The sequence below is a fragment of the Pelophylax lessonae genome, assembly GCF_965119305.1.
Source record: "Pelophylax lessonae genome assembly, chromosome: 9".
NCBI classification, from domain to species: domain Eukaryota; kingdom Metazoa; phylum Chordata; class Amphibia; order Anura; family Ranidae; genus Pelophylax; species Pelophylax lessonae.
Window position 1 is genome coordinate 231,887,909 of NC_138776.1, and position 27,823 is coordinate 231,915,731.

General features: G+C 55.1%; 3 protein-coding genes across 3 annotated transcripts; 2 read left to right on the forward strand and 1 right to left on the reverse strand.

Annotated features, from left to right (window-relative positions):
• Positions 1–265: 265 nt before the first annotated feature.
• Positions 266–646, forward strand: LOC309564803 (histone H2B 1.1; the record flags this gene model as incomplete). Its single annotated transcript, XM_082269485.1, has 1 exon — positions 266–646. One exon carries the CDS (start codon positions 266–268, stop codon positions 644–646), a length of 381 nt encoding a protein of 126 aa, XP_082125611.1.
• A 3,032-nt stretch (positions 647–3,678) lies between these two features.
• LOC309564764 (histone H3.2) lies at positions 3,679–4,089 on the forward strand (the record flags this gene model as incomplete). The annotated part of the gene is made up of 1 exon (XM_082269446.1): positions 3,679–4,089. One exon carries the CDS (start codon positions 3,679–3,681, stop codon positions 4,087–4,089), a length of 411 nt encoding a protein of 136 aa, XP_082125572.1.
• Positions 4,090–5,238: 1,149 nt separating this feature from the next.
• LOC309564729 (histone H1B-like) lies at positions 5,239–5,895 on the reverse strand (the record flags this gene model as incomplete). The annotated part of the gene is made up of 1 exon (XM_082269412.1): positions 5,239–5,895. One exon carries the CDS (start codon positions 5,893–5,895, stop codon positions 5,239–5,241), a length of 657 nt encoding a protein of 218 aa, XP_082125538.1.
• Between the last annotated feature and the right edge of the window lie 21,928 nt (positions 5,896–27,823).

Sequence of the window (27,823 nt, forward strand, 5' to 3'; positions counted from 1 at the left end):
TATTTATACAGTCACTGCTCTGACGTCACATTCTGTGATTGGTTACAATTGAAGCCACCCAATAGTTATCTGAATTGTTTTTAGACCAATCGGTAAACGAGGAAGGAAATCATTTCACCCCTCCCCATCACATGACTGAATCCTCCAATAGAAGAGTGAGGAGGAGGAGCAGTGATTTGCATAGGACGCCTATAAAAGCAGCACATGAGGGCGGATCCAGCTCACAGTCACTGCACACAGCGGAGAGAACACATTAACCCTTATCATGCCTGAACCAGCCAAGTCCGCCCCGGCGCCCAAGAAGGGCTCCAAGAAAGCCGTGACCAAGAGCCAGAAGAAGGACGGCAAGAAGCGGAGGAAGAGCAGGAAGGAGAGTTATGCCATCTACGTCTACAAGGTGCTCAAGCAGGTCCACCCCGACACCGGCATCTCCTCCAAGGCCATGAGCATCATGAACTCCTTCGTCAATGACATCTTCGAGCGCATCGCCGGCGAAGCTTCCCGCCTGGCTCATTACAACAAGCGCTCCACCATCACCTCCCGGGAGATACAGACGGCTGTCCGCCTCCTCCTGCCTGGAGAGCTGGCCAAGCACGCCGTCTCCGAGGGCACCAAGGCTGTCACCAAGTACACCAGCGCCAAGTAATACCCCTCCCCCACCCATCACCCCAACAACACACAAAGGCTCTTCTAAGAGCCACCCACAGACATCACAGCAGAGCTCTACTCCGATCTTCATGTGTTTTGTCATTTAGGAAGTTTAATTAATTTTTAGATTATAGAAATTTTTTCTCTTTAAATTATCTTTAGATAAGTACTGTAGATCGCCTAGACTGGGAGGGGAATGGATCGAACCTTCCTTCTATTCCCATCCTGATTCTAGATTTATTGCGGAGATCTATCTCCACTCTATACTATATACTCGCCTCTATACATTCCCTATTCATCGCCTCGTACTGCACACACCTAACTGTTCTACCACGAATCACCACAAGGCGGCAGAGCTGAATAAACATTTATGCCGAACTCACACATTCTTACAATAAAACAAGCAAGAAAAACGAAACATTGTATCTATTCCATCAGCCCAGCCAAATCTTTGTCTATTTGTATCTATTTCCATCATCGATGTCCATAGATAAAGCCATAAGCTGCCTGATAGGTAAAAGACACAAAATATGTACAAAGTATCAGCTACATAAAAATCTGATCACAATATCACCTCGGATAGCACACAGTCCTTTATAGAAGTAGACAATTCTCCAATGAAGTCATTGGACAGCCTGCCATTACAAGGAGGGGGAGGGGACTTCCCCACATTCTGCGCAAAATTCAAAATAAATTACAGCATATAAAACAGCCAAACGTGGCGTTTTGAATGTTTCCAAGCGCAGATGAGGGGTTTTAGACCCCCCAGATCCCTCCACAAGAGTACCTGTAAAATATATATATCTATATATATATATATATATAGATATATATATTTTTTTTTTATTTTTTTTTTTAATGTACGAAAATATCGGTTGATATTTACCGATATGCGATGACCAAACTATCGGTATCGGCAATAAAAAAAAAAAAAACTATAACGGTCGATCACTAGTTTTAAGAACAAAATGTAACAACAGGTATAATTTTTAAGACATTTTGTGTAGTTTGGTGCCTAAAAAGTCCATAAGAGTTCACTGATCAATTTTACTATTACATTTGGGATGTGGCACCTTTTTTATGCTCGCATTCACAGCACCACCCTGAGAGGAGGCCTTTATTCCCTAGCTCCTTTATTACTAACACTTTAAGTTTTTAATCTGCTAATGATGATTCATCTATAAATGTGTAGATATTAGTAATTGTGTTAAACATGTGGAATGACGTAGGAACATTTTTCTATTTCTAACTTTTATAAAGGACTGTGTGCTGTCCGAGGTGATATTGTGATCAGATTTGTATGTAGCTGATACTTTGTACATATTTTGTGTCATTTACCTATCAGGCAGCTTATGGCTTTATCTATGGACATCGATCTGCTGTTGGTGATGGAAATAGATACAAATAGACAAAAATTTGGCTGATTGAATAGATACAATGTATCGTTTCTCTTGCTTCTCTCCTCCATTGTGTTGTGGGATAAAAGCTCCGCGATCTTCCCAACGTGTGATTTGAGATAAAGTAACAATGTAAGGCGGGAGATTGTGGAGGATGTTTTATTGTAAGAATGTGTGAGTGCGGCATATACATGTTTAGGAGATCTGATTGTAGATTTCCTCACCTAAGATTGTGACCCGGCTGAGGGGACAATGTGCTATATATTTATTTAGTTATTATATTTGTTTATATCGTATTTAATGTGAAGGAAGGATGTGATCTCCTTACAGGGACTGGCTGACATTTCCCTCCATCCTTTGATCTCCAGAAGATATTCAGCAGAATTAGAGACAGAGAACTGTGATTGGTGAAATTTTCACATTTATATAATTCAAATTTCCCGCCATAATTCTATGGAACGTTGCAATTATCTCAGATAGAATAATCCGACACTAAAATCTGACATCTCTTCCTTCGGGAACATCGATCAACCGTCCTCTGAATTGTCGGGCAGTTTATCTAACCAAGAATAATAAATACGTTAGAAATATAAATGTCACATTTCTTCCAGTCTTTTCTTTTACTTCACTATACAGAATCCGCCCTGCTAGAGAATGTTTCCTATAGAGATCAAAGAAAAGTCTTCTGAACAAGTATTTTCTGGGCTGAAAACGAAGAAAGATTTCAGAATGCATTTCTTTAAGATCCTCATAGGAAAGACATTATTGGCTGAAGAAGAAAACGCCCACAGCTGTGATTGGCTCAGATTTCAAATTGCTCCTTTTTAAATTTGACGCCTGAATTGTAAAGAACGTTACAGAGAAATAATCAGCCCTATTATACCGCCAAATCCGACACTGAAACCTGAGATCATCAGATGAGACATTTATCCGAGAAATCTTATCAATGCTTTATTATCAAGAAGATGAATAGAAATGGAATGTGAAGATGATTGAATAATGTAAAACATTTCCATATCTTCTCTTTTATTCCAAGTCCTCAGAATGCAGAATCCCCTCCCCCATTGCTACATACAGAACATAATAGTGAGATGACTTCTCATAGATCTCTACCTTTCTATATGATGGGATAGGAAGTATTACACGTTTCATAGAAACATTCATTAGAGATTGTTCCTGAAAATCAAATCTAAACTCTGACACCTTACTGATCACTAAGAAAAAACGTATTTATAAAGCCAGAAATTATTTCCGATTCAATAAAACATTTCCCGTTGATCCTTCCTGGGCAGTTTATAGTAAAATTGTCCTTTGGTGGATCTCACAAAGCATTTCATCTTCACAATATTTCTAATGTCTCCTATTTCAACAATGGCGCGCACAGCTTTCCGGGCAGGTTCGGGTTAATCTGTCCCATGTGACCTCTGGCTGGGAAAGCCCCGCCCTACTGAATGCTGAATCTCACAACTCAGTCATTGGCTGATTAGAGCTCTAAGAAATAGTCCTATTAAACCTAAGAAGGCGTGGTCAGCAATAACCAATAAACGCGGAGCGCGGTCTGTATAAATAGACGCCGCACAGCCCGTGTTCTCACACTTCTGTTCCGTCCGGAGATTAGAAGCGTTTCTCAGCCATGGCAAGAACCAAGCAGACCGCTCGTAAGTCCACCGGAGGGAAAGCTCCCCGCAAGCAGCTGGCCACCAAAGCCGCCCGCAAGAGCGCCCCGGCCACCGGCGGAGTTAAGAAGCCTCACCGCTACAGGCCCGGCACCGTGGCTCTCCGGGAGATCCGCCGCTACCAGAAATCCACCGAGCTGCTCATCCGCAAGCTGCCCTTCCAGCGCCTCGTCCGAGAGATCGCCCAGGACTTCAAGACCGACCTGCGCTTCCAGAGCTCCGCCGTCATGGCTCTGCAGGAAGCCTCCGAGGCTTATCTCGTAGGACTCTTCGAGGACACCAACCTCTGCGCCATCCACGCCAAGAGGGTCACCATCATGCCCAAAGACATACAGCTGGCACGCCGCATCCGCGGAGAGAGGGCCTAAATACATTCTTATCTCCACCATACTATCTCTACAAAGCACAAAGGCTCTTTTCAGAGCCACCACATCCTCTTCACAAAGAGCTCCATACTACCTCATCACTCCTACTACATGCTGCCAATCCCCGCTACTACATTTCTACACTTTCCCGGCCATCAGCTTCACTGCATTTCTCTTTTCTCTCCGCTCCTCAGTGTGGAAGTAAATCTCATCTGTAACATTTCTAAACCGATCCCAGAGAAATTCACATTTCTCATCTATAAAGGAGATCCTTTTACCGATTTATTGTCCCCTAAATACAATGGAACTCATCTGTAATGCCCCGTACACACGTGCAGATTATCTGCAGACTTTTGTCTGCAGACTTACCTTTTCTATGTAGTGCAAGGGCCTGCCGGATTGCATACAAATTGAAAGTGTTTAGGTTTGACCTCATATTATATGGTTTTGGTAAGTCTGCAGATAATCTGCACGTGTGTATGGGGCATAACATTACTAACAATTACAGAGTAACAATTCACACTTCCTCAATATCTTCCCTAAGAGATACATTGGGACAATATTTAACGGTAAAACAAATCACTTCCTAGGAACAGATTGAACAATGTTTGGATTCTCTCAGGAGACACATTCTTGTATTTTCTAGAAACGTCATTTCTTATTCCAAACAGAATCGCTAGGAATAGTGCTTAGAGATCTGAGGATCGATCAGCCCATAGAGGAGGATGAGATCTCACGATCATTACAATGATTCTTCTTAGAACGTTCATAATGGCCGCATTACATACTGAAATATCATGTGTGGCTCTGTTAGGAGGAGGTGGGTGTAGGTAGGTAGGTGTACTTCTGTTAGGAGGAGGTGGGTGTAGGTAGGTATGTGTAGCTCTGTTAGGAGGAGGTGGGTGTAGGTAGGTATGTGTAGCTCTGTTAGGAGGAGGTGGGTGTAGGTAGATAGGTGTACTTCTGTTAGGAGGAGGTGGGTGTAGGTAGGTGTGGCTCTGTTAGGATGAGATGCGTGTAGGTAGATAGGTGTACTTCTGTTAGGAGGAGGTGGGTGTAGGTAGGTATGTGTAGCTCTGTTAGGAGGAGGTGGGTGGCTCTGAGAAGAGCCTTTGGGGGGTGTAGATGAAGGAGATCTTTGACTGCTTGGGTTTATTTCTTCTTCGGAGCGGCCTTCTTGGGCTTGGCTGCTGTCTTGGCTTTGGCCGCCTTCTTAGCCGGACTCTTGGCGGCTTTTTTCGGTTTGGCTGCAGCTTTGGGCTTCTTGGGGCTCTTTGTCGCCTTCTTGGCAGCGGCAGCCTTTGCCGGTTTTTTGGGGCTCTTGGCCGCTTTGCTGGCCGCCTTCTTCTTAGGGGACTTAGCCGGCTTCTTGGGTGATTTGGCCGCCGGTTTCTTGGGGGACTTGGTCGGTTTCTTAGCAGCAGCCAATGGCTTCTTGGCGGTTTTCTTGGCCTTGTCGCCCTCTTGCTGCTTCTTGTTGATCTTGAAGGATCCGGAGGCTCCATGTCCTTTCACCTGGACGAGGTTCCCCTTGGTCACCAGCGCCCTGACGGCGCTCTTCAGACGGCTGTTGTTCTTCTCCACATCGTATCCTCCGGCGGCCAGGAGCTTCTTGAGGGCGGCCAGGGAGACCCCGCTGCGCTCCTTGGAAGCGGCCACGGCTGTGACGATGAGATCGGACACGCTGGGACCGGACGGCTTCTTGCTGCCTTTCTTCCCTCCTCCGGCTGCAGCCTTCTTAGCCGGCTTCTTCTTGGCGGCGGGCTCCGCTGGAGGAGCGGCGGCTGGGGCGCTCTCAGTCTCGGTCATTATTCTCAGCGAGTTTCTAAATGAGATAATAGAAATATAATGCTCAAATGGCGCTCTGCCTTATATACAGACGTTCTGCGCCGCTATTGGCTGATATAGAACTTGCCTTCTGCACTGCTATTGGTTACACTTTAGACACGCCCACTGACTGTCATTCCACTGTTGGAGAATCTTCTCTCTCTTCTTGTGTTTTCCTGGCAGAGAGAAAAACGATTTTAATATGAAATGGAAGGATGGCCGATCTTTATCGGGGACCCGATCTGCTCACTGGACTGTCACTTATCGATCTCTCACTTACCGCTCTCATGATCTGCTCAGGAGGCTGAACACAGAGGCTGCAAACACCTCCAACCTCCTGAGTGTGTGTCCCATTCCTCCTCCTACCTGCTTTTCTACACACATTCCCATCAGAAAACAATCTTCTCACATCTCCAACTACAATCATCTTCACATAACATGAGTGAAGAGTGAAGATCAGGAAACATTTCCCTCCAATACACAAATCTGCTCGTCTATAGCTGAGTAGAAGGAGCCTGGAACAAAAACATCAGCCGGGGACATCAGATCCTTGTGTGATGTGATGGGAGAGATTGTTAGAGATACAAAGGTGTCAGATGATGGGAACATGTCATATTTAATATACTTTGTATCACATTCTGCTCATCATCACACATATATTGTCATCTGAATATTCTGAGTAATTTTATTGCCACATATTACTACACAGCTATATAGACTACTCAGGTAGAATGTTTCCTTGTATCTAGAATCAGAGGTAAAATCTACACATTCCTTCACACAGGGCAAAAAGAGGATGTCAGTAAGGCAGAGGTTGGTGTCAATCATCTTTTTTTATTATTCTATTTTTTTTTTCCATTTTTAAATATTTAAGATAAGGGAGGGTTATAATAAACCCCTGTAAAATGTATTTTTACCATCGTTGGTTTCCATAACCAAACGGGGAGTGAGAAGAAATCCCTCCAAAGTGAGGAGATCCCTGATTCACACCAGAACTAGTGTCCACAGTGAAAGAATTCCACTCTACTGCTGTTCAGGTGATAACCAAAAATTTAGATTTTCTTTTACTTTCAAGCTCAGTGAAAATGGTAAACAGGACAGATAGAAAGGATGAATATCCCCAATGGGGACACAAGCAGCAATAAAAACCTGTCAGGGGGTCCTATCCCTCTCCACTCCATCCAAAAACAAAGAAAAAATATGTGTCTGTAGTGATTTTATTATTATTATTACTTTAATTCTGTATTTGATTTTTTTAAAGACATAAAGGAAATGAGAAAATGCATTCTTATAGTGTAGCATGTATACAAATTGGATTGATCAAAGAGCAAACAAATATACCATTCAAAAAGTACAGGTATGTAACCTATTGGTCTGTATATATGATGGCTATTAGGCAAAGCAATGCAGAACCTATATTAATTATTGTTTTAAGTTCAAATAATAATTGGAACCAGCGGGCAATCAGACATGTAGATCTATTATACAGTATTACTAGGTGCATAGTGCTGATAGATGTGTGTTACCGGCAAAATACTGAAGGGTGTGTAGAGTAGCTTTTCTCAACCTTTTATACACAGAGGAACCCTTGAAATAAAGTTCTGGTCTCGGAGAACCCCTGCTAAAAATTAAAAATCTACAACTCATGACACATTAGTGTGACAGTCAGTGGGAAGAATTTCCCGCTTACAGATAGCTAAAAGGAATAATGGTGTCATTGGGAACATATCGGAGAGGCAGAAATTGCCCATTTCTTAAGGAACCCCTAGCAATCTCTGGAGGAACCCTAGAGTTCCACTGAACCCTGATTGAGAAGCCCTTGTTGGGAAACCCTGGTGTAGAGGAACAAAAAGTGCTATAAGGTTTAGAGTCTATAGGGGGTCAGTCTAGATTTGTATTTCTGGGGTCTTTGAGACACAGATCCCAGTCTTTGTAGAATTTATCTATGATAAGTTTAGGTTTGGAGAAAACATATTCAATTTTAAGATGGTTGATTATTATTATGGTCACGTCTTGGAGGGACGGAGGCTGCAGACATTTTCATTATCTAGCTATTGCCATTTGTGCAGCAATGAGAATGACTGGGCATTCCCCCCATATGTGGAAACGAGTTCCTGGGAGATCACACTTTCTCTAGCACAAATTAAAGGTGTTGGGCTAATAATAACAAGTCTGGTAGGGGTATAGTACCACTGCTGAAAGAGTGTTTGTAGGGATTCCCAATGTGTGGTACAATGGGAGAGCAGTTCAGGTAACAATAATGCCTTGTACCATTGGCACGGTGGTGGGGCAGAGGGTACATGCGTAGACCGTTACGATATTTGGTTCTGGATAGATTCCCCTAATGATTGAGAGAAGAGATCATAGATGTATGAGATGCCTTAGAGTAGTTTATCGTCCAATTTATAGGAAATTTAACAGAAGGTAAAGGATCTTTTCCTGTGTAACCCAATGTGTTTTAGTAAGCAACGATCTGATCCTGAAGTAAACATTGAATGTTCTGGAAGAAAGGCCGTATTTGGCTTGGAAGTTTGCAAAAGTCATTACGTTTGATGAAGGTAAGAGATTTCATATAGTGTGGATACCGGCTTCTATCGTGAGCTGTAGCTGTAGATCTGGAAGTATAAGTGCATTGATTTTGATTGGCAAGTAGGGCAGGATAGTATGAGGTAATCCCTTCAACATCTGAGGGATCGCTGTCCAAACTCTCTGGGAGGCTGTTATTGTATCTAACGGGAAATGTTTAGGTGTTGGGGCTACAAGTAAGGCATCAAGGTATGATGTTAGATATTTGTTCAGTCATAACATCTTTCACGTTCTACAAAAAAATTGTTCTAACTCTACTGTTTTTTTATTTAAAAAAAAAGTGTATTTTTTTCCCAAAAACAAAAACGTGTTTGTAAGATTGTTGCGCTTACAGTTTGCAACAATCTTCATTTTATACTCGGGTCTCTGCTAAAAAAAAAAAAAAAAAAAAAAAGTTGTTTGGGGGTTCTAAGTGGTTTTCTAGCAAAAAAAAAAAAAAACTTGTAAGCAAAAATGTCAGAAATAGTAGTTAATACTAATTACCCTAAAGATTAAATATTTATTTATATAATTATATAATTTTAATATAATATAATATATAATATAATATATTATTTATATATATATATATATATATATATATATATATATATATATATATATATATATATATATATATATATATATATATATATATATATAATATTATTTATATAATAGTATTTCCCTAAAGATTAAAATAAAAGTATAAAAGCTTTCAGACCCTGGGAATAATGAGAAAAAATGGTTTCCAGGATTGGAGATCATGTGTAAATTCCCCTATAAATGTGTAGATATTAGTAATTGTGTTAAACATGTCCAATGATGTAGGAACAATTTCCTACTTCTAACTTCTATAAAGGACTGTGTGCTGTCCGAGGTGATATTGTGATCAGATTTGTATGTAGCTGATACTTTGTACATATTTTGTGTCATTTACCTATCAGGCAGCTTATGGCTTTATCTATGGACATCGATCTGCTGTTGGTGATGGAAATAGATACAAATAGACAAAGATTTGGCTGGGCTGATTGAATAGATACAGTGTCTCGTTATTCTTGCTTCTATTCTCCATTGTGTTGTTGTGGGATAAAAGCTCCGCGATCTTCCCAACGTGTGATTTGAGATAAAGTAACAATGTAAGGCGGGAGATTGTGGAGGATGTTTTATTGTAAGAATGTGAGTGCGGCATATAGATGTTTATTCAGCTCTGCCACCTTGTGGTGATTCGTGGTAGAACAGTTGGGTATGTGTGCAGTACAAGGCGATGAATAGGGAATGTATAGAGGCAGAAAGTGGAGATGATCTCCGCAATAAATCTAGAATCAAGATGGGAATAGAAGGAAGGTTCGATCCATTCCCCTCCTAGTCTGATCGATTTACAGTACTTCTCTACTAAATATCATTATTATTCGTTTTTGTTTTTGTATTTTTCCCAGGAGCCGCACATACCTGGTTTTGATTCAGCTTCTCCAATTAAGTTATATGTTTTTAATGTGATAAATTATGTTAATAATGTCAGGTAAAGTGAACTCTACAGGCAAGCACTTTGTCTTCTTATCTAGTGATGAGCCGAACAGCCCCCTGTTTGAACAAACAAACTCCATTAAAGTCTATGGGACTCGAACGTCAAAGCCTCATTTTGAAGGCTTAAATGCAAGTTATTGCCCAAAAAAAATGTATGGAGGCCCAGGTATTGACCTGGGGCAATGCAAATTTTATGTATTAAAAAAAACAATTGTTTTTAAAAGAGCAGTGATTTACTGATTTTAATGAGGCTTAAAGTGAAACTATAAAAATCAAAAATGTCTTCAAACATCGTGCCTGGGGGTCCCCTTACTGTTCCTGCAGCATATCTGTATGATGCATATAGCCTGCTGCAGCAATACTGACATTTCTCATTTAAAAATGTCATATACAAATATACATACAAATTTGAAATTGCATGTACTTGTCTACAGGTGCAGAAAAATTGGGCCTTGACTGTTGTTGGTTGCCTAAACACTGCAACACCTTGCAGTTACTCTTGCTGGGCACAGGAACAGGCCATGCTGCTAAAAATTCTATACAAATTTGAAATTGCATGTACTTGTCATCAGGGGCGGATCCAGAGTCTAATCTCGGGAGGGGCACTGCTAGAAAATAAAGTTTTGCTTACAGAACTGAATGTAGAACTGTGTTGCTGTAGAACGGCTGCAGCACACCTCTCCATCCAGGACTCATGACCCTACAGCCTTCCTTCATTGGTTTTGCCACGGTGAGGTGGGGGAGGCAGGGCCATCCATAATAGTGATTGGACCCTGGGCAAACATTTTTTAGCCCCCCCCCCCCTATTTTGAGGCATACAAAATAAAAAGAAGGTAGATTTAAAATCAGTTTACTGCAGCAGATCACACAGCGATTGCAATTGGTTGTCAAATGTCACAGTCTGCCATTACCGCTCACTCACTGGTTGCTAGAGGTTACAACACCTAATATCTGCATGCTGATTGGTTGCTAGAGGTTACAGCACATCATAAGTGCTTGCTGATTGGTTGCTAGAGGTTACAGCACATTATTACCGCTCACTGAGCAATGGAGCAATCCCAAATAATTTAGCAAGTAAAGCGGCACATTAATATACATACTACAGGAGATGATCACAGGAGATGATCAGAGACTGCAGACATAGTACAGGAGACGGTCAGAGGCTGTTGACATACAGTACTACAGGAGACAGTCAGAGACTGCAGACATAGTACAGTAATGGTCAGAGATTGGACACCCTACAGGAGACTGTCAGAGACTCCAGACATGGTACAGGAGACGGTCAGAGATGGGATACACAGCAGAGGACACGGTCAGAGATGGGGGGACACAGCAGAGGACACGGTCAGAGATGGGGGACACAGCACAGGACACGGTCAGAGATGGGGGACACAGCACAGGACACTGTCAGAGATGGGGGACACAGCACAGGACTCTGTCAGAGATGGGGGACACAGAACAGGACGCGGTCAGAGATGGGGACACAGTACAGGACGCGGTCAGAGATGGGGGACACAGCACAGGAGGCGGTCAGAGATGGGGGACACAGCACAGGAGGCGGTCAGAGATGGGGGACACAGTCAGAGTTTGGGGACACTGTCAGGATGGGGGACACAGCACAGGACACTGTCAGAGATGGGGGACACAGCGCAGGACACTGTCAGAGATGGGAGACACAGCACAGGAGGCGGTCAGAGATGGGGGACACAGCACAGCAGGCGGTCAGAGATGGGGGACACAGTCAGAGATGGGGGGCACAGGGATGAGGGACACAGTCAGGGATGGGGGACACAGCACAGGACACTTTCAGAGATGGGGGACACAGCACAGGACTCTGTCAGAGATGGGGGAGACAGCACAGGAGGCGGTCAGAGATGGGGGACACAGCACAGGAGGCGGTCAGAGATGGGGGACACAGTCAGAGATGGGGGACACAGTCAGGGATGGGGGACACAGTCAGGGATGGGGGACAGAGCACAGGACACGGTCAGAGATGGGGGACACAGTCAGAGATGGTGATGGGGGACAAAATCAGAGATGGGGGACACAGTCAGGGATGGGGGACACAGTCAGGGATGGGGGACACAGTCAGGGATGGGGGACACAGCACAGGACACAGTCAGGGATGGGGGACACAGTCAGAGATGGGGGACACAGTCAGGGATGGGGGACATAGTCAGGGATGGGGGACACAGTCAGGGATGGGGGGACACAGCACAGGACACAGTCAGGGGTGGGGGACACAGTCAGAGATGGGGGACACAGTCAGAGATGGGGGACACAGTCAGAGATGGGGGACACAGCACAGGACACAGTCAGGGGTGGGGGACACAGTCAGGGATGGGGGACACAGTCAGAGATGGGGGACACAGTCAGGGATGGTGGACACAGTCAGGGATGGTGGACACAGTCAGTGATGGTGGACACAGTCAGAGATGGGGGACACAGTCAGGGATGGGGGACACAGCACAGGACACAGTCAGGGGTGGGGGACACAGTCAGAGATGGGGGACACAGTCAGAGATGGGGGACACAGTCAGAGATGGGGGACACAGTCAGGGATGGTGGACACAGTCAGGGGTGGTGGACACAGTCAGGGGTGGTGGACACAGTCAGGGGTGGTGGACACAGTCAGGGGTGGGGGACACAGTCAGGGATGGGGGACACAGTCAGGGATGGGGGACACAGCACAGGACACAGTCAGGGGTGGGGGACACAGTCAGAGATGGGGGACACAGTCAGGGATGGGGGACACAGTCAGGGATGGTGGACACAGTCAGGGATGGTGGACACAGTCAGTGATGGTGGACACAGTCAGAGATGGGGGACACAGTCAGGGATGGGGGACACAGCACAGGACACAGTCAGGGGTGGGGGACACAGTCAGAGATGGGGGACACAGTCAGGGATGGTGGACACAGTCAGGGATGGTGGACACAGTCAGTGATGGTGGACACAGTCAGAGATGGGGGACACAGTCAGGGATGGGGGACACAGCACAGGACACAGTCAGGGGTGGGGGACACAGTCAGAGATGGGGGACACAGTCAGAGATGGGGGACACAGTCAGAGATGGGGGACACAGTCAGGGATGGTGGACACAGTCAGGGGTGGTGGACACAGTCAGGGGTGGTGGACACAGTCAGGGGTGGGGGACACAGTCAGGGATGGGGGACACAGCACAGGACACAGTCAGGGGTGGGGGACACAGTCAGAGATGGGGGACACAGTCAGGGATGGGGGACACAGTCAGGGATGGGGGACACAGTCAGGGATGGTGGACACAGTCATGGATGGGGGACACAGTCAGGGATGGGGGACACAGTCAGAGATGGGGGACACAGTCAGAGATGGGGGACACAGTCAGGGATGGTGGACACAGTCAGAGATGGGGGACACAGTCAGGGATGGTGGACACAGTCAGAGATGGGGGACACAGTCAGGGATGGGGGACACAGTCAGAGATGGGGGACACAGTCAGGGATGGTGGACACAGTCAGAGATGGGGGACACAGTCAGAGATGGGGGACACAGCACAGGACACAGTGAGGGATGGGGGACACAGTCAGAGATGGGGGACACAGTGAGGGATGGGGGACACAGCACAGGACACAGTGAGGGATGGGGGACACAGTCAGAGATGGTGGACACAGTCAGGGATGGGGGACACAGTCAGAGATGGTGGACACAGTCAGGGATGGGGGACACAGTCAGGGATGGGGGACACAGTCAGGGATGGGGGACACAGGACACAGTGAGGGATGGAGGACACAGTCAGAGATGGTGGACGCAGTCAGGGATGGGGGACACAGTCAGCACAGGAGACAGTCAGAGACCTCTCAGAAATACACAGATTTGCACAGCTCAGGGTTTCAGGCTAGCAGTCATGCTGTCTATGGAGGTAAAGCCTTGCCATCGTGCACTTTTAGAGGTCTGGGGGTGGGGCATCCACTGAAATCTCCTCTCCTACTCCATCTATCTCAGGGCCGGACTGGCCATAGGGCAGATCGGGCATTTGCCGGTGGGCCGAACAGCGCATGTCACTTCCGCGACCATCCCGACTCCCTCTGAGTCCCGAGACATCTGCTCGCTTGCCGCTGGCCTCTCCGCGGCCGATTCCGCTGAGAGGGCCGCGGCCGCATATTCCTCTTCTGGCCGGCCGGTCAATCGGGTATGTATGTCCCAGGCCAGTCCCCACTGAGCAGCCGGGCTCACTGCGGCCGGCTCCGAGTCCACAGCCAATGGCCATCCAGCTAGCTCAGGAGGGGTGGACCGTCCGTGCAATTGGAAACCAGGGGTCAGGTGACTCGTGACTAAAGGGGGTGGAGCTAGAGAGGACCCCTTCTGAGTTCTGCTTTGTCAGGAAGCGGGAAGGAACAGTGACTGCCTGCAGCACATGTGCCGCACTACCCAAGGCCTGCCCTGCAAGGTAAGTGAAGTTACCACCCTTTAGCACTGCCACTACCCCTCCCCTCAGCACTGCCACTTACCCCCCCCCCCTCAGCACTGCCACTGACCCCCCCCCCCTCAGCACTGCCACTGACCCCCCCTCAGCACTGCCACTGACCCCCCCCTCAGCACTGCCACTGACCCCCCCCCTGAGCACTGCCACTAACCCCCCCCCCCCCCCTCAGAACTGACACTGAACCGATTCCCCCCTGGGCCCTGTCACAGATGCGATCCCCCTACCCCAGCCCTGTCACTGATCCAATCCCCTCCCAGCCCTGTCACTGATCCAATCCCCTCCCAGCCCTGTCACTGATTTGATTCCCCCCCCCAGCCCTTTCACTGATCCGAACCCCCCCCCCCCCACAGCCCTGTCCCTGATCCAATCCCCCCAGCCCTGTCCCTGATCCGATTTCCCCCCCCCCAGCCCTGTCACTGATCCGAACCCCCCCCCCCCCCAGCCCTGTCACTGATCCGAACCCCACACCCCCCCCCCCCCCACAGCCCTGTCACTGATCTGATCCCTCCCTCCCAGACCTGTCACTGATTTGATTTCCCCCCCAGCCCTGTCACTGATCCAATCCCCCCCAGCCCTGTCCCTGATCCGATCCCTCCCAGCCCTGTCCCTGATCCGATCCCTCCCAGCCCTGTCACTGATCCGATCCCTCCCAGCCCTGTCACTGATTTCATTCCCCCCCCCCCAGCCCTGTCACTGATCCGAACCCTCTCCCAGCCCTGTCACTGATCCGAACCCCCCCCCCCCCCACAGCCCTGTCCCTGATCCGATCCCCCTACCCCAGCCCTGTCACTGATCCAATCCCCTCCCAGCCCTGTCACTGATCTGATCCCTCCCAGACCTGTCACTGATTTGATTTCCCCCCCAGCCCTGTCACTGATCTGATCCCTCCCAGCCCTGTCACTGATCTGACCCCCCCCCCCCCAGCCCTGTCACTGATCCGATTCCCCCCAGCCCTGTCACTGATCCGATTCCCCCCAGCCCAGCCCTGTCACTGATCCGACCCCCCTCCCCAGCCCTGTCACTGATCCGACCCCCCCCCCCCCCAACCCTGTCACTGATCCGAACCCCCCCCCCCACAGCCCTGTCCCCTGATCCAATCCCCCCAGCCCTGTCCCTGATCCGATTCCCCCCCCCAGCCCTGTCCCTGATCCGATCCCCCTACCCCAGCCCTGTCACTGATCCGATCCCCTCCCAGCCCTGTCACTGATCCGATCCCCTCCCAGCCCTGTCACTGATCCGATCCCCTCCCAGCCCTGTCACTGATCCGATCCCCTCCCAGCCCTGTCACTGATCCGATCCCCTCCCAGCCCTGTCTCTGATCTGATCCCCCCCCCCCCAGCCCTGTCCCTGATCCAATCCCCCTACCTCAGCCCTGTCACTGATCTGATCCCCCCTACCCCAGCCCTGTCCCTGATCTGATCCCCCCCCAGCCCTGTCCCTGATCTGATCCCCCCCAGCCCTGTCCCTGATCCGATCCCCCTACCCCAGCCCTGTCACTGATCTGATCCCCCCCCCAGCCCTGTCACTGATCTGATCCCCCCCCCCAGCCCTATCCCTGATCCGATCCCCCTACCTCAGCCCTGTCACTGATCCGATCCCCTCCCAGCCCTGTCACTGATCCGATCCCTCCCAGCCCTGTCACTGATCCGATCCCTCCCAGCCCTGTCACTGATCCGATCCCTCCCAGCCCTGTCACTGATCCGATCCCTCCCAGCCCTGTCACTGATCTGACCCCCCCCCCCCAGCCCTGTCACTGATCTGACCCCCCCCCCCCAGCCCTGTCACTGATCCGATTCCCCCCAGCCCTGTCACTGATCCGATTCCCCCCAGCCCTGTCACTGATCCGATTCCCCCCAGCCCTGTCACTGATCCGATTCCCCCCAGCCCTGTCACTGATCCGATTCCCCCCAGCCCAGCCCTGTCACTGATCCGACCCCCCTCCCCAGCCCTGTCACTGATCCGACCCCCCCCCCCAGCCCTGTCATTGATCCGACCCCCCCCAGCCCTGTCACTGATCCGATCCCCTCCCAGCCCTGTCCCTGATCCGATTCCCCCCAGCCCTGTCACTGATCCGATCCCCCCCCAGCCCTGTCACTGATCCGATTCCCCCCAGCCCTGTCACTGATCTGATCCCCCCCCAGCCCTGTCCCTGATCCGATCCCCCTACCCCAGCCCTGTCACTGATCCGATCCCTCCCAGCCCCGTCACTGATCTGATCCCCCCAGCCCTGTCCCTGATCCAATCCCCCTACCTCAGCCCTGTCACTGATCCGATCCCCTCCGAGCCCTGTCACTGATCCGATCCCCTCCGAGCCCTGTCACTGATCCGATCCCCTCCCTCCCAGCCCTGTCACTGATCCGATCCCTCCCAGCCTTGTCACTGATCCGATCCCTCCCAGCCCTGTCACTGATCTGACCCCCCCCCAGCCCTGTCACTGATCCGATTCCCCCCAGCCCTGTCACTGATCCGACCCCCCTCCCCAGCCCTGTCACTGATCCGACCCCCCCCCCCAGCCCTGTCACTGATCCGACCCCCCCCCCCCCAGCCCTGTCACTGATCCGATCCCCTCCCAGCCCTGTCACTGATCCGATCCCCTCCCAGCCCTGTCACTGATCCGAACCCTCTCCCAGCCCTGTCACTGATCCGAACCCCCCCCCCCAACCCTGTCACTGATCCGAACCCCCCCCCCCCCCCCCACAGCCCTGTCCCCTGATCCAATCCCCCCAGCCCTGTCCCTGATCCGATTCCCCCCCCCCAGCCCTGTCCCTGATCTGATCCCCCTACCCCAGCCCTGTCCCTGATCTGATCCCCCTACCCCAGCCCTGTCACTGATCCGATCCCCTCCCAGCCCTGTCACTGATCCGAACCCTCTCCCAGCCCTGTCACTGATCCGAACCCCCCCCCCACAGCCCTGTCCCTGATCCAATCCCCCCAGCCCTGTCCCTGATCCGATTCCCCCCCCAGCCCTGTCCCTGATCCCATCCCCCTACCCCAGCCCTGTCACTGATCCGATCCCCTCCCAGCCCTGTCACTGATCCGATCCCCTCCCAGCCCTGTCACTGATCCGATCCCCTCCCAGCCCTGTCACTGATCTGATCCCTCCCTCCCAGACCTGACAATGATTTGATTTCCCCCCCAGCCCTGTCACTGATCCAATCCCTCCCAGCCCTGTCACTGATCCAATCCCCCCCAGCCCTGTCCCTGATCCGATCCCTCCCAGCCCTGTCACTGATCCGACCCCCCCCCCCCAGCCCTGTCCCTGATCCAATCCCCCTACCTCAGCCCTGTCCCTGATCCAATCCCCCTACCTCAGCCCTGTCACTGATCCGATCCCTCCCCTCCCAGCCCTGTCACTGATCCGATCCCTCCCCTCCCAGCCCTGTCACTGATCCGATCCCTCCCAGCCCTGTCACTGATTTGATTCCCCCCCCCAGCCCTTTCACTGATCCGAACCCCCCCCCCCCCCAGCCCTGTCACTGATCCGAACCCTCCCCCCCCCCCCCCCCCACAGCCCTGTCCCTGATCCAATCCCCCCAGCCCTGTCCCTGATCCGATTCCCCCCCCCCCAGCCCTGTCACTGATCCGAACCCCCCCCCCCCCCAGCCCTGTCACTGATCCGAACCCCACACCCCCCCCCCACAGCCCTGTCCCTGATCCGATTCCCCCCCCCCAGCCCTGTCCCTGATCCGATCCCCCTACCCCAGCCCTGTCACTGATCCGATCCCCTCCCAGCCCTGTCACTGATCTGATCCCTCCCTCCCAGACCTGTCACTGATTTGATTTCCCCCCCAGCCCTGTCACTGATCCAATCCCTCCCAGCCCTGTCACTGATCCAATCCCCCCCAGCCCTGTCCCTGATCCGATCCCTCCCAGCCCTGTCCCTGATCCGATCCCCTCCCAGCCCTGTCACTGATCCGATCCCCTCCCAGCCCTGTCACTGATCCGATCCCCTCCCAGCCCTGTCACTGATCCGATCCCCTCCCAGCCCTGTCTCTGATCTGATCCCCCCCCCCCCAGCCCTGTCCCTGATCCAATCCCCCTACCTCAGCCCTGTCACTGATCTGATCCCCCCTACCCCAGCCCTGTCCCTGATCTGATCCCCCCCAGCCCTGTCCCTGATCTGATCCCCCCCAGCCCTGTCCCTGATCCGATCCCCCTACCCCAGCCCTGTCACTGATCCGATCCCTCCCAGCCCTGTCACTGATCTGATCCCCCCCCCAGCCCTATCCCTGATCCGATCCCCCTACCTCAGCCCTGTCACTGATCCGATCCCCTCCCAGCCCTGTCACTGATCCGATCCCCTCCCAGCCCTGTCACTGATCCGATCCCTCCCAGCCCTGTCACTGATCCGATCCCTCCCAGCCCTGTCACTGATCCGATCCCTCCCAGCCCTGTCACTGATCCGATCCCTCCCAGCCCTGTCACTGATCCGATCCCTCCCAGCCCTGTCACTGATCCGATCCCTCCCAGCCCTGTCACTGATCTGACCCCCCCCAGCCCTGTCACTGATCTGACCCCCCCCCCCCCAGCCCTGTCACTGATCCGATTCCCCCCAGCCCTGTCACTGATCCGATTCCCCCCAGCCCTGTCACTGATCCGATTCCCCCCAGCCCTGTCACTGATCCGATTCCCCCCCCAGCCCTGTCACTGATCCGATTCCCCCCAGCCCTGTCACTGATCCGATTCCCCCCAGCCCTGTCACTGATCTGATCCCCCCCCAGCCCTGTCCCTGATCCGATCCCCCTACCCCAGCCCTGTCACTGATCCGATCCCTCCCAGCCCCGTCACTGATCTGATCCCCCCAGCCCTGTCCCTGATCCAATCCCCCTACCTCAGCCCTGTCACTGATCCGATCCCCTCCGAGCCCTGTCACTGATCCGATCCCCTCCGAGCCCTGTCACTGATCCGATCCCCTCCCTCCCAGCCCTGTCACTGATCCGATCCCTCCCAGCCTTGTCACTGATCCGATCCCTCCCAGCCCTGTCACTGATCTGACCCCCCCCCCCCCCCAGCCCTGTCACTGATCCGATTCCCCCCAGCCCTGTCACTGATCCGACCCCCCTCCCCAGCCCTGTCACTGATCCGACCCCCCCCCCCCAGCCCTGTCACTGATCCGACCCCCCCCCCAGCCCTGTCACTGATCCGATCCCCTCCCAGCCCTGTCACTGATCCGATCCCCTCCCAGCCCTGTCACTGATCCGATCCCCTCCCAGCCCTGTCACTGATCCGAACCCTCTCCCAGCCCTGTCACTGATCCGAACCCCCCCCCCCAACCCTGTCACTGATCCGAACCCCCCCCCCCCCACAGCCCTGTCCCCTGATCCAATCCCCCCAGCCCTGTCCCTGATCCGATTCCCCCCCCAGCCCTGTCCCTGATCTGATCCCCCTACCCCAGCCCTGTCACTGATCCGATCCCCTCCCAGCCCTGTCACTGATCCGAACCCTCTCCCAGCCCTGTCACTGATCCGAACCCCCCCCCCCCCACAGCCCTGTCCCTGATCCAATCCCCCCAGCCCTGTCCCTGATCCGATTCCCCCCCCAGCCCTGTCCCTGATCCCATCCCCCTACCCCAGCCCTGTCACTGATCCGATCCCCTCCCAGCCCTGTCACTGATCCGATCCCCTCCCAGCCCTGTCACTGATCCGATCCCCTCCCAGACCTGTCAATGATTTGATTTCCCTCCCAGCCCTGTCACTGATCCAATCCCTCCCAGCCCTGTCACTGATCCAATCCCCCCCAGCCCTGTCCCTGATCCGATCCCTCCCAGCCCTGTCCCTGATCCGACCCCCCCCCCCCAGCCCTGTCCCTGATCCATTCCCCCTACCTCAGCCCTGTCACTGATCCGATCCCTCCCCTCCCAGCCCTGTCACTGATCCGATCCCTCCCAGCCCTGTCACTGATTTGATTCCCCCCCCCAGCCCTTTCACTGATCCGAACCCCCCCCCCCCAGCCCTGTCACTGATCCGAACCCTCCCCCCCCACAGCCCTGTCCCTGATCCAATCCCCCCAGCCCTGTCCCTGATCCGATTCCCCCCCCCCAGCCCTGTCACTGATCCCAACCCCCCCCCCCCCAGCCCTGTCACTGATCCGAACCCCACACCCCCCCCCACAGCCCTGTCCCTGATCCGATTCCCCCCCCCCCAGCCCTGTCCCTGATCCGATCCCCCTACCCCAGCCCTGTCACTGATCCGATCCCCTCCCAGCCCTGTCACTGATCTGATCCCTCCCTCCCAGACCTGTCACTGATTTGATTTCCCCCCCAGCCCTGTCACTGATCCAATCCCTCCCAGCCCTGTCACTGATCCAATCCCCCCCAGCCCTGTCCCTGATCCGATCCCTCCCAGCCCTGTCCCTGATCCGATCCCTCCCAGCCCTGTCACTGATCCGATCCCTCCCCTCCCAGCCCTGTCACTGATCCGATCCCTCCCAGCCCTGTCACTGATCCGATCCCTCCCCCCCCAGCCCTGTCCCTGATCCGATCCCCCTACCCCAGCCCTGTCACTGATCCGATCCCTCCCAGCCCCGTCACTGATCTGATCCCCCCAGCCCTGTCCCTGATCCAATCCCCCTACCTCAGCCCTGTCACTGATCCGACCCCCCCCCCCCCAGCCCTGTCACTGATCCGATCCCCTCCCAGCCCTGTCACTGATCCGATCCCCTCCCAGCCCTGTCACTGATCCGAACCCCCCCCCCCAGCCCTGTCACTGATCCGACCCCCCCCCCCCCAGCCCTGTCACTGATCCGATCCCCTCCCAGCCCTGTCACTGATCCAAACCCCCCCCCCAACCCTGTCACTGATCCGAACCCCCCCCCCCACAGCCCTGTCCCCTGATCCAATCCCCCCAGCCCTGTCCCTGATCCGATTCCCCCCCCCCCCCAGCCCTGTCCCTGATCTGATCCCCCTACCCCAGCCCTGTCCCTGATCTGATCCCCCTACCCCAGCCCTGTCACTGATCCGATCCCCTCCCAGCCCTGTCACTGATCCGAACCCTCTCCCAGCCCTGTCACTGATCCGAACCCCCCCCCCCCCCCACAGCCCTGTCCCTGATCCAATCCCCCCAGCCCTGTTCCTGATCCGATTCCCCCCCCAGCCCTGTCCCTGATCCCATCCCCCTACCCCAGCCCTGTCACTGATCCGATCCCCTCCCAGCCCTGTCACTGATCCGATCCCCTCCCAGCCCTGTCACTGATCTGATCCCTCCCTCCCAGCCCTGTCACTGATCTGATCCCTCCCTCCCAGACCTGTCAATGATTTGATTTCCCCCCCAGCCCTGTCACTGATCCAATCCCTCCCAGCCCTGTCACTGATCCAATCCCCCCCAGCCCTGTCCCTGATCCGATCCCTCCCAGCCCTGTCACTGATCCGACCCCCCCCCCCCCCAGCCCTGTCCCTGATCCAATCCCCCTACCTCAGCCCTGTCACTGATCCGATCCCTCCCCTCCCAGCCCTGTCACTGATCCGATCCCTCCCCTCCCAGCCCTGTCACTGATCCGATCCCTCCCAGCCCTGTCACTGATTTGATTCCCCCCCCCAGCCCTTTCACTGATCCGAACCCCCCCCCCCCCAGCCCTGTCACTGATCCGAACCCTCCCCCCCCCACAGCCCTGTCCCTGATCCAATCCCCCCAGCCCTGTCCCTGATCCGATTCCCCCCCCCCAGCCCTGTCACTGATCCGAACCCCCCCCCCCCCCCAGCCCTGTCACTGATCCGAACCCCACACCCCCCCCCACAGCCCTGTCCCTGATCCGATTCCCCCCCCCAGCCCTGTCCCTGATCCGATCCCCCTACCCCAGCCCTGTCACTGATCCGATCCCCTCCCAGCCCTGTCACTGATCTGATCCCTCCCTCCCAGACCTGTCACTGATTTGATTTCCCCCCCAGCCCTGTCACTGATCCAATCCCTCCCAGCCCTGTCACTGATCCAATCCCCCCCAGCCCTGTCCCTGATCCGATCCCTCCCAGCCCTTTCCCTGATCCGATCCCTCCCAGCCCTGTCCCTGATCCGATCCCTCCCAGCCCTGTCCCTGATCCGATCCCTCCCAGCCCTGTCACTGATCCGATCCCTCCCCTCCCAGCCCTGTCACTGATCCGATCCCTCCCAGCCCTGTCACTGATTTGATTCCCCCCCCCCAGCCCTGTCACTGATCCGAACCCTCTCCCAGCCCTGTCACTGATCCGAACCCCCCCCCCCCCAGCCCTGTCACTGATCCGAACCCTCCCAGCCCTGTCCCTGATCCAATCCCCCCAGCCCTGTCCCTGATCCGATCCCCCTACCCCAGCCCTGTCACTGATCCGATCCCCTCCCAGCCCTGTCACTGATCCAATCCCCTCCCAGCCCTGTCACTGATCTGATCCCTCCCTCCCAGACCTGTCACTGATTTGATTTCCCCCCCAGCCCTGTCACTGATCCAATCCCTCCCAGCCCTGTCCCTGATCCGATCCCTCCCAGCCCTGTCACTGATCCAATCCCCTCCCAGCCCTGTCACTGATCCAATCCCCTCCCAGCCCTGTCACTGATCCGATCCCCTCCCAGCCCTGTCACTGATCCGATCCCCTCCCAGCCCTGTCACTGATCCGATCCCTCCCAGCCCTGTCACTGATCCGATCCCTCCCAGCCCTGTCACTGATCCGATCCCTCCCAGCCCTGTCACTGATCCGACCCCCCATGCCCCCCCAGCCCTGTCCCTGATCCAATCCCCCTACCTCAGCCCTGTCACTGATCCGATCCCTCCCAGCCCTGTCACTGATCCGATCCCTCCCAGCCCTGTCACTGATTTGATTCCCCCCCCCAGCCCTGTCACTGATCCGATCCCTCCCAGCCCTGTCACTGATCCAATCCCCTCCCAGCCCTGTCACTGATCCAATCCCCTCCCAGCCCAGTCACTGATCCGATTCCCCCCCTCCCCAGCCCTGTCACTGATCCGACCCCCCCCCCCAGCCCTGTCACTGATCCGACCCCCCCCCCCCCCAGCCCTGTCACTGATCCGATCCCCTCCCAGCCCTGTCACTGATCCGATCCCCTCCCCAGCCCTGTCCCTGATCCAATCCCCCTACCTCAGCCCTGTCACTGATCCGATCCCCTCCCAGCCCTGTCACTGATCCGATCCCCTCCCAGCCCTGTCACTGATCCGATCCCCTCCCAGCCCTGTCACTGATCTGATCCAAGCCCTGTCCCTGATCCAATCCCCCTACCTCAGCCCTGTCACTGATCCGATCCCCTCCCAGCCCTGTCACTGATCCGATCCCCTCCGAGCCCTGTCACTGATCCGATCCCCTCCCTCCCAGCCTTGTCACTGATCCGATCCCTCCCAGCCTTGTCACTGATCCGATCCCTCCCAGCCTTGTCACTGATCCGATCCCTCCCAGCCCTGTCACTGATCTGACCCCCCCCCCCCAGCCCTGTCACTGATCCGATCCCCTCCCAGCCCTGTCACTGATCCGAACCCCCCCCCCAGTCCTGTCACTGATCCGAACCCCCCCCCCCACAGCCCTGTCCCTGATCCAATCCCCCTACCCCAGCCCTGTCCCTGATCTGATCCCCCCCCAGCCCTGTCCCTGATCCGATCCCCCTACCCCAGCCCTGTCACTGATCCGATCCCTCCCAGCCCTGTCACTGATCCGATCCCTCCCAGCCCTGTCACTGATCTGATCCCCCCCCCCCCCCAGCCCTGTCACTGATCCGATCCCCCTACCTCAGCCCTGTCACTGATCCGATCCCCTCCCAGCCCTGTCACTGATCCGATCCCCTCCGAGCCCCGTCACTGATCCGATCCCCTCCCTCCCAGCCCTGTCACTGATCCGATCCCTCCCAGCCCTGTCACTGATCTGACCCCCCCCCCCCCCCCCAGCCCTGTCACTGATCCGATTCCCCCCAGCCCTGTCACTGATCCGATTCCCCCCAGCCCTGTCACTGATCCGACCCCTCTCCCCAGCCCTGTCACTGATCCGACCCCCCCCCCCCAGCCCTGTCACTGATCCGACCCCCCCCCCCCAGCCCTGTCACTGATCCGAACCCCCCCCCACAGCCCTGTCCCTGATCCAATCCCCCTACCCCAGCCCTGTCCCTGATCTGATCCCCCCCCAGCCCTGTCCCTGATCTGATCCCCCCCCAGCCCTGTCCCTGATCCGATCCCCCTACCCCAGCCCTGTCACTGATCCGATCCCTCCCAGCCCTGTCACTGATCCGATCCCCTCCCAGCCCTGTCACTGATCCGATCCCCTCCCCAGCCCTGTCCCTGATCCAATCCCCCTACCTCAGCCCTGTCACTGATCCGATCCCTCCCAGCCCTGTCACTGATTTGATTCCCCCCCCCAGCCCTGTCACTGATCCGAACCCTCTCCCAGCCCTGTCACTGATCCGAACCCCCCCCCCCCCAGCCCTGTCACTGATCCGAACCCCCCCCCACAGCCCTGTCCCTGATCCAATCCCCCCAGCCCTGTCCCTGATCCGATTCCCCCCCCCCAGCCCTGTCCCTGATCCCATCCCCCTACCCCAGCCCTGTCACTGATCCGATCCCCTCCCAGCCCTGTCACTGATCCGATCCCCTCCCAGCCCTGTCACTGATCCGATCCCCTCCCAGCCCTGTCACTGATCTGATCCCTCCCTCCCAGACCTGTCAATGATTTGATTTCCCTCCCAGCCCTGTCACTGATCCAATCCCTCCCAGCCCTGTCACTGATCCAATCCCCCCCAGCCCTGTCCCTGATCCGATCCCTCCCAGCCCTGTCACTGATCCAATCCCCCCCAGCCCTGTCACTGATCCGATCCCTCCCCTCCCAGCCCTGTCACTGATCCGATCCCTCCCCTCCCAGCCCTGTCACTGATCCGATCCCTCCCAGCCCTGTCACTGATTTGATTCCCCCCCCCAGCCCTTTCACTGATCCGAACCCCCCCCCCCCCAGCCCTGTCACTGATCCGAACCCTCCCCCCCCCACAGCCCTGTCCCTGATCCAATCCCCCCAGCCCTGTCCCTGATCCGATTCCCCCCCCCCAGCCCTGTCACTGATCCGATTCCCCCCCCCCCAGCCCTGTCCCTGATCCGATCCCCCTACCCCAGCCCTGTCACTGATCCGATCCCCTCCCAGCCCTGTCACTGATCTGATCCCTCCCTCCCAGACCTGTCACTGATTTGATTTCCCCCCCAGCCCTGTCACTGATCCAATCCCTCCCAGCCCTGTCACTGATCCAATCCCCCCCAGCCCTGTCCCTGATCCGATCCCTCCCAGCCCTGTCCCTGATCCGATCCCTCCCAGCCCTGTCACTGATCCGATCCCTCCCCTCCCAGCCCTGTCACTGATCCGATCCCTCCCAGCCCTGTCACTGATCCGATCCCTCCCCCCCCAGCCCTGTCCCTGATCCGATCCCCCTACCCCAGCCCTGTCACTGATCCGATCCCTCCCAGCCCCGTCACTGATCTGATCCCCCCAGCCCTGTCCCTGATCCAATCCCCCTACCTCAGCCCTGTCACTGATCCGATCCCCTCCCAGCCCTGTCACTGATCCGATCCCCTCCGAGCCCTGTCACTGATCCGATCCCCTCCCTCCCAGCCCTGTCACTGATCCGATCCCTCCCAGCCTTGTCACTGATCCGATCCCTCCCAGCCCTGTCACTGATCTGTCCCCCCCCCCCCCAGCCCTGTCACTGATCCGACCCCCCTCCCCAGCCCTGTCACTGATCCGACCCCCCCCCCCCAGCCCTGTCACTGATCCGACCCCCCCCCCCCCCAGCCCTGTCACTGATCCGATCCCCTCCCAGCCCTGTCACTGATCCGATCCCCTCCCAGCCCTGTCACTGATCCGAACCCCCCCCCCCCCCAGCCCTGTCACTGATCCGATTCCCCCCAGCCCTGTCACTGATCCGACCCCCCCCCCCCCAGCCCTGTCACTGATCCGACCCCCCCCCCCAGCCCTGTCACTGATCCGATCCCCTCCCAGCCCTGTCACTGATCCGATCCCCTCCCAGCCCTGTCACTGATCCGATCCCCTCCCAGCCCTGTCACTGATCCGAACCCCCCCAGCCCTGTCACTGATCCGACCCCCCCCTCCCAGCCCTGTCACTGATCCGATCCCCTCCCAGCCCTGTCACTGATCCAAACCCCCCCCCCCCCAACCCTGTCACTGATCCGAACCCCCCCCCCCCCCCACAGCCCTGTCCCCTGATCCAATCCCCCCAGCCCTGTCCCTGATCCGATTCCCCCCCCCCCAGCCCTGTCCCTGATCTGATCCCCCTACCCCAGCCCTGTCCCTGATCTGATCCCCCTACCCCAGCCCTGTCACTGATCCGATCCCCTCCCAGCCCTGTCACTGATCCGAACCCTCTCCCAGCCCTGTCACTGATCCGAACCCCCCCCACAGCCCTGTCCCTGATCCAATCCCCCCAGCCCTGTCCCTGATCCGATTCCCCCCCCAGCCCTGTCCCTGATCCCATCCCCCTACCCCAGCCCTGTCACTGATCCGATCCCCTCCCAGCCCTGTCACTGATCCGATCCCCTCCCAGCCCTGTCACTGATCCGATCCCCTCCCAGCCCTGTCACTGATCCGATCCCCTCCCAGCCCTGTCACTGATCTGATCCCTCCCTCCCAGACCTGTCAATGATTTGATTTCCCCCCCAGCCCTGTCACTGATCCAATCCCTCCCAGCCCTGTCACTGATCCAATCCCCCCCAGCCCTGTCCCTGATCCGATCCCTCCCAGCCCTGTCACTGATCCGACCCCCCCCCCAGCCCTGTCCCTGATCCAATCCCCCTACCTCAGCCCTGTCACTGATCCGATCCCTCCCCTCCCAGCCCTGTCACTGATCCGATCCCTCCCCTCCCAGCCCTGTCACTGATCCGATCCCTCCCAGCCCTGTCACTGATTTGATTCCCCCCCCAGCCCTTTCACTGATCCGAACCCCCCCCCCCCAGCCCTGTCACTGATCCGAACCCTCCCCCCCCCACAGCCCTCACCCTGATCCAATCCCCCCAGCCCTGTCCCTGATCCGATTCCCCCCCCCAGCCCTGTCACTGATCCGAACCCCCCCCCCCCAGCCCTGTCACTGATCCGAACCCCACACCCCCCCCCCACAGCCCTGTCCCTGATCCGATTCCCCCCCCCCAGCCCTGTCCCTGATCCGATCCCCCTACCCCAGCCCTGTCACTGATCCGATCCCCTCCCAGCCCTGTCACTGATCTGATCCCTCCCTCCCAGACCTGTCACTGATTTGATTTCCCCCCCAGCCCTGTCACTGATCCAATCCCTCCCAGCCCTGTCACTGATCCAATCCCCCCCAGCCCTGTCCCTGATCCGATCCCTCCCAGCCCTGTCCCTGATCCGATCCCTCCCAGCCCTGTCACTGATCCGATCCCTCCCCT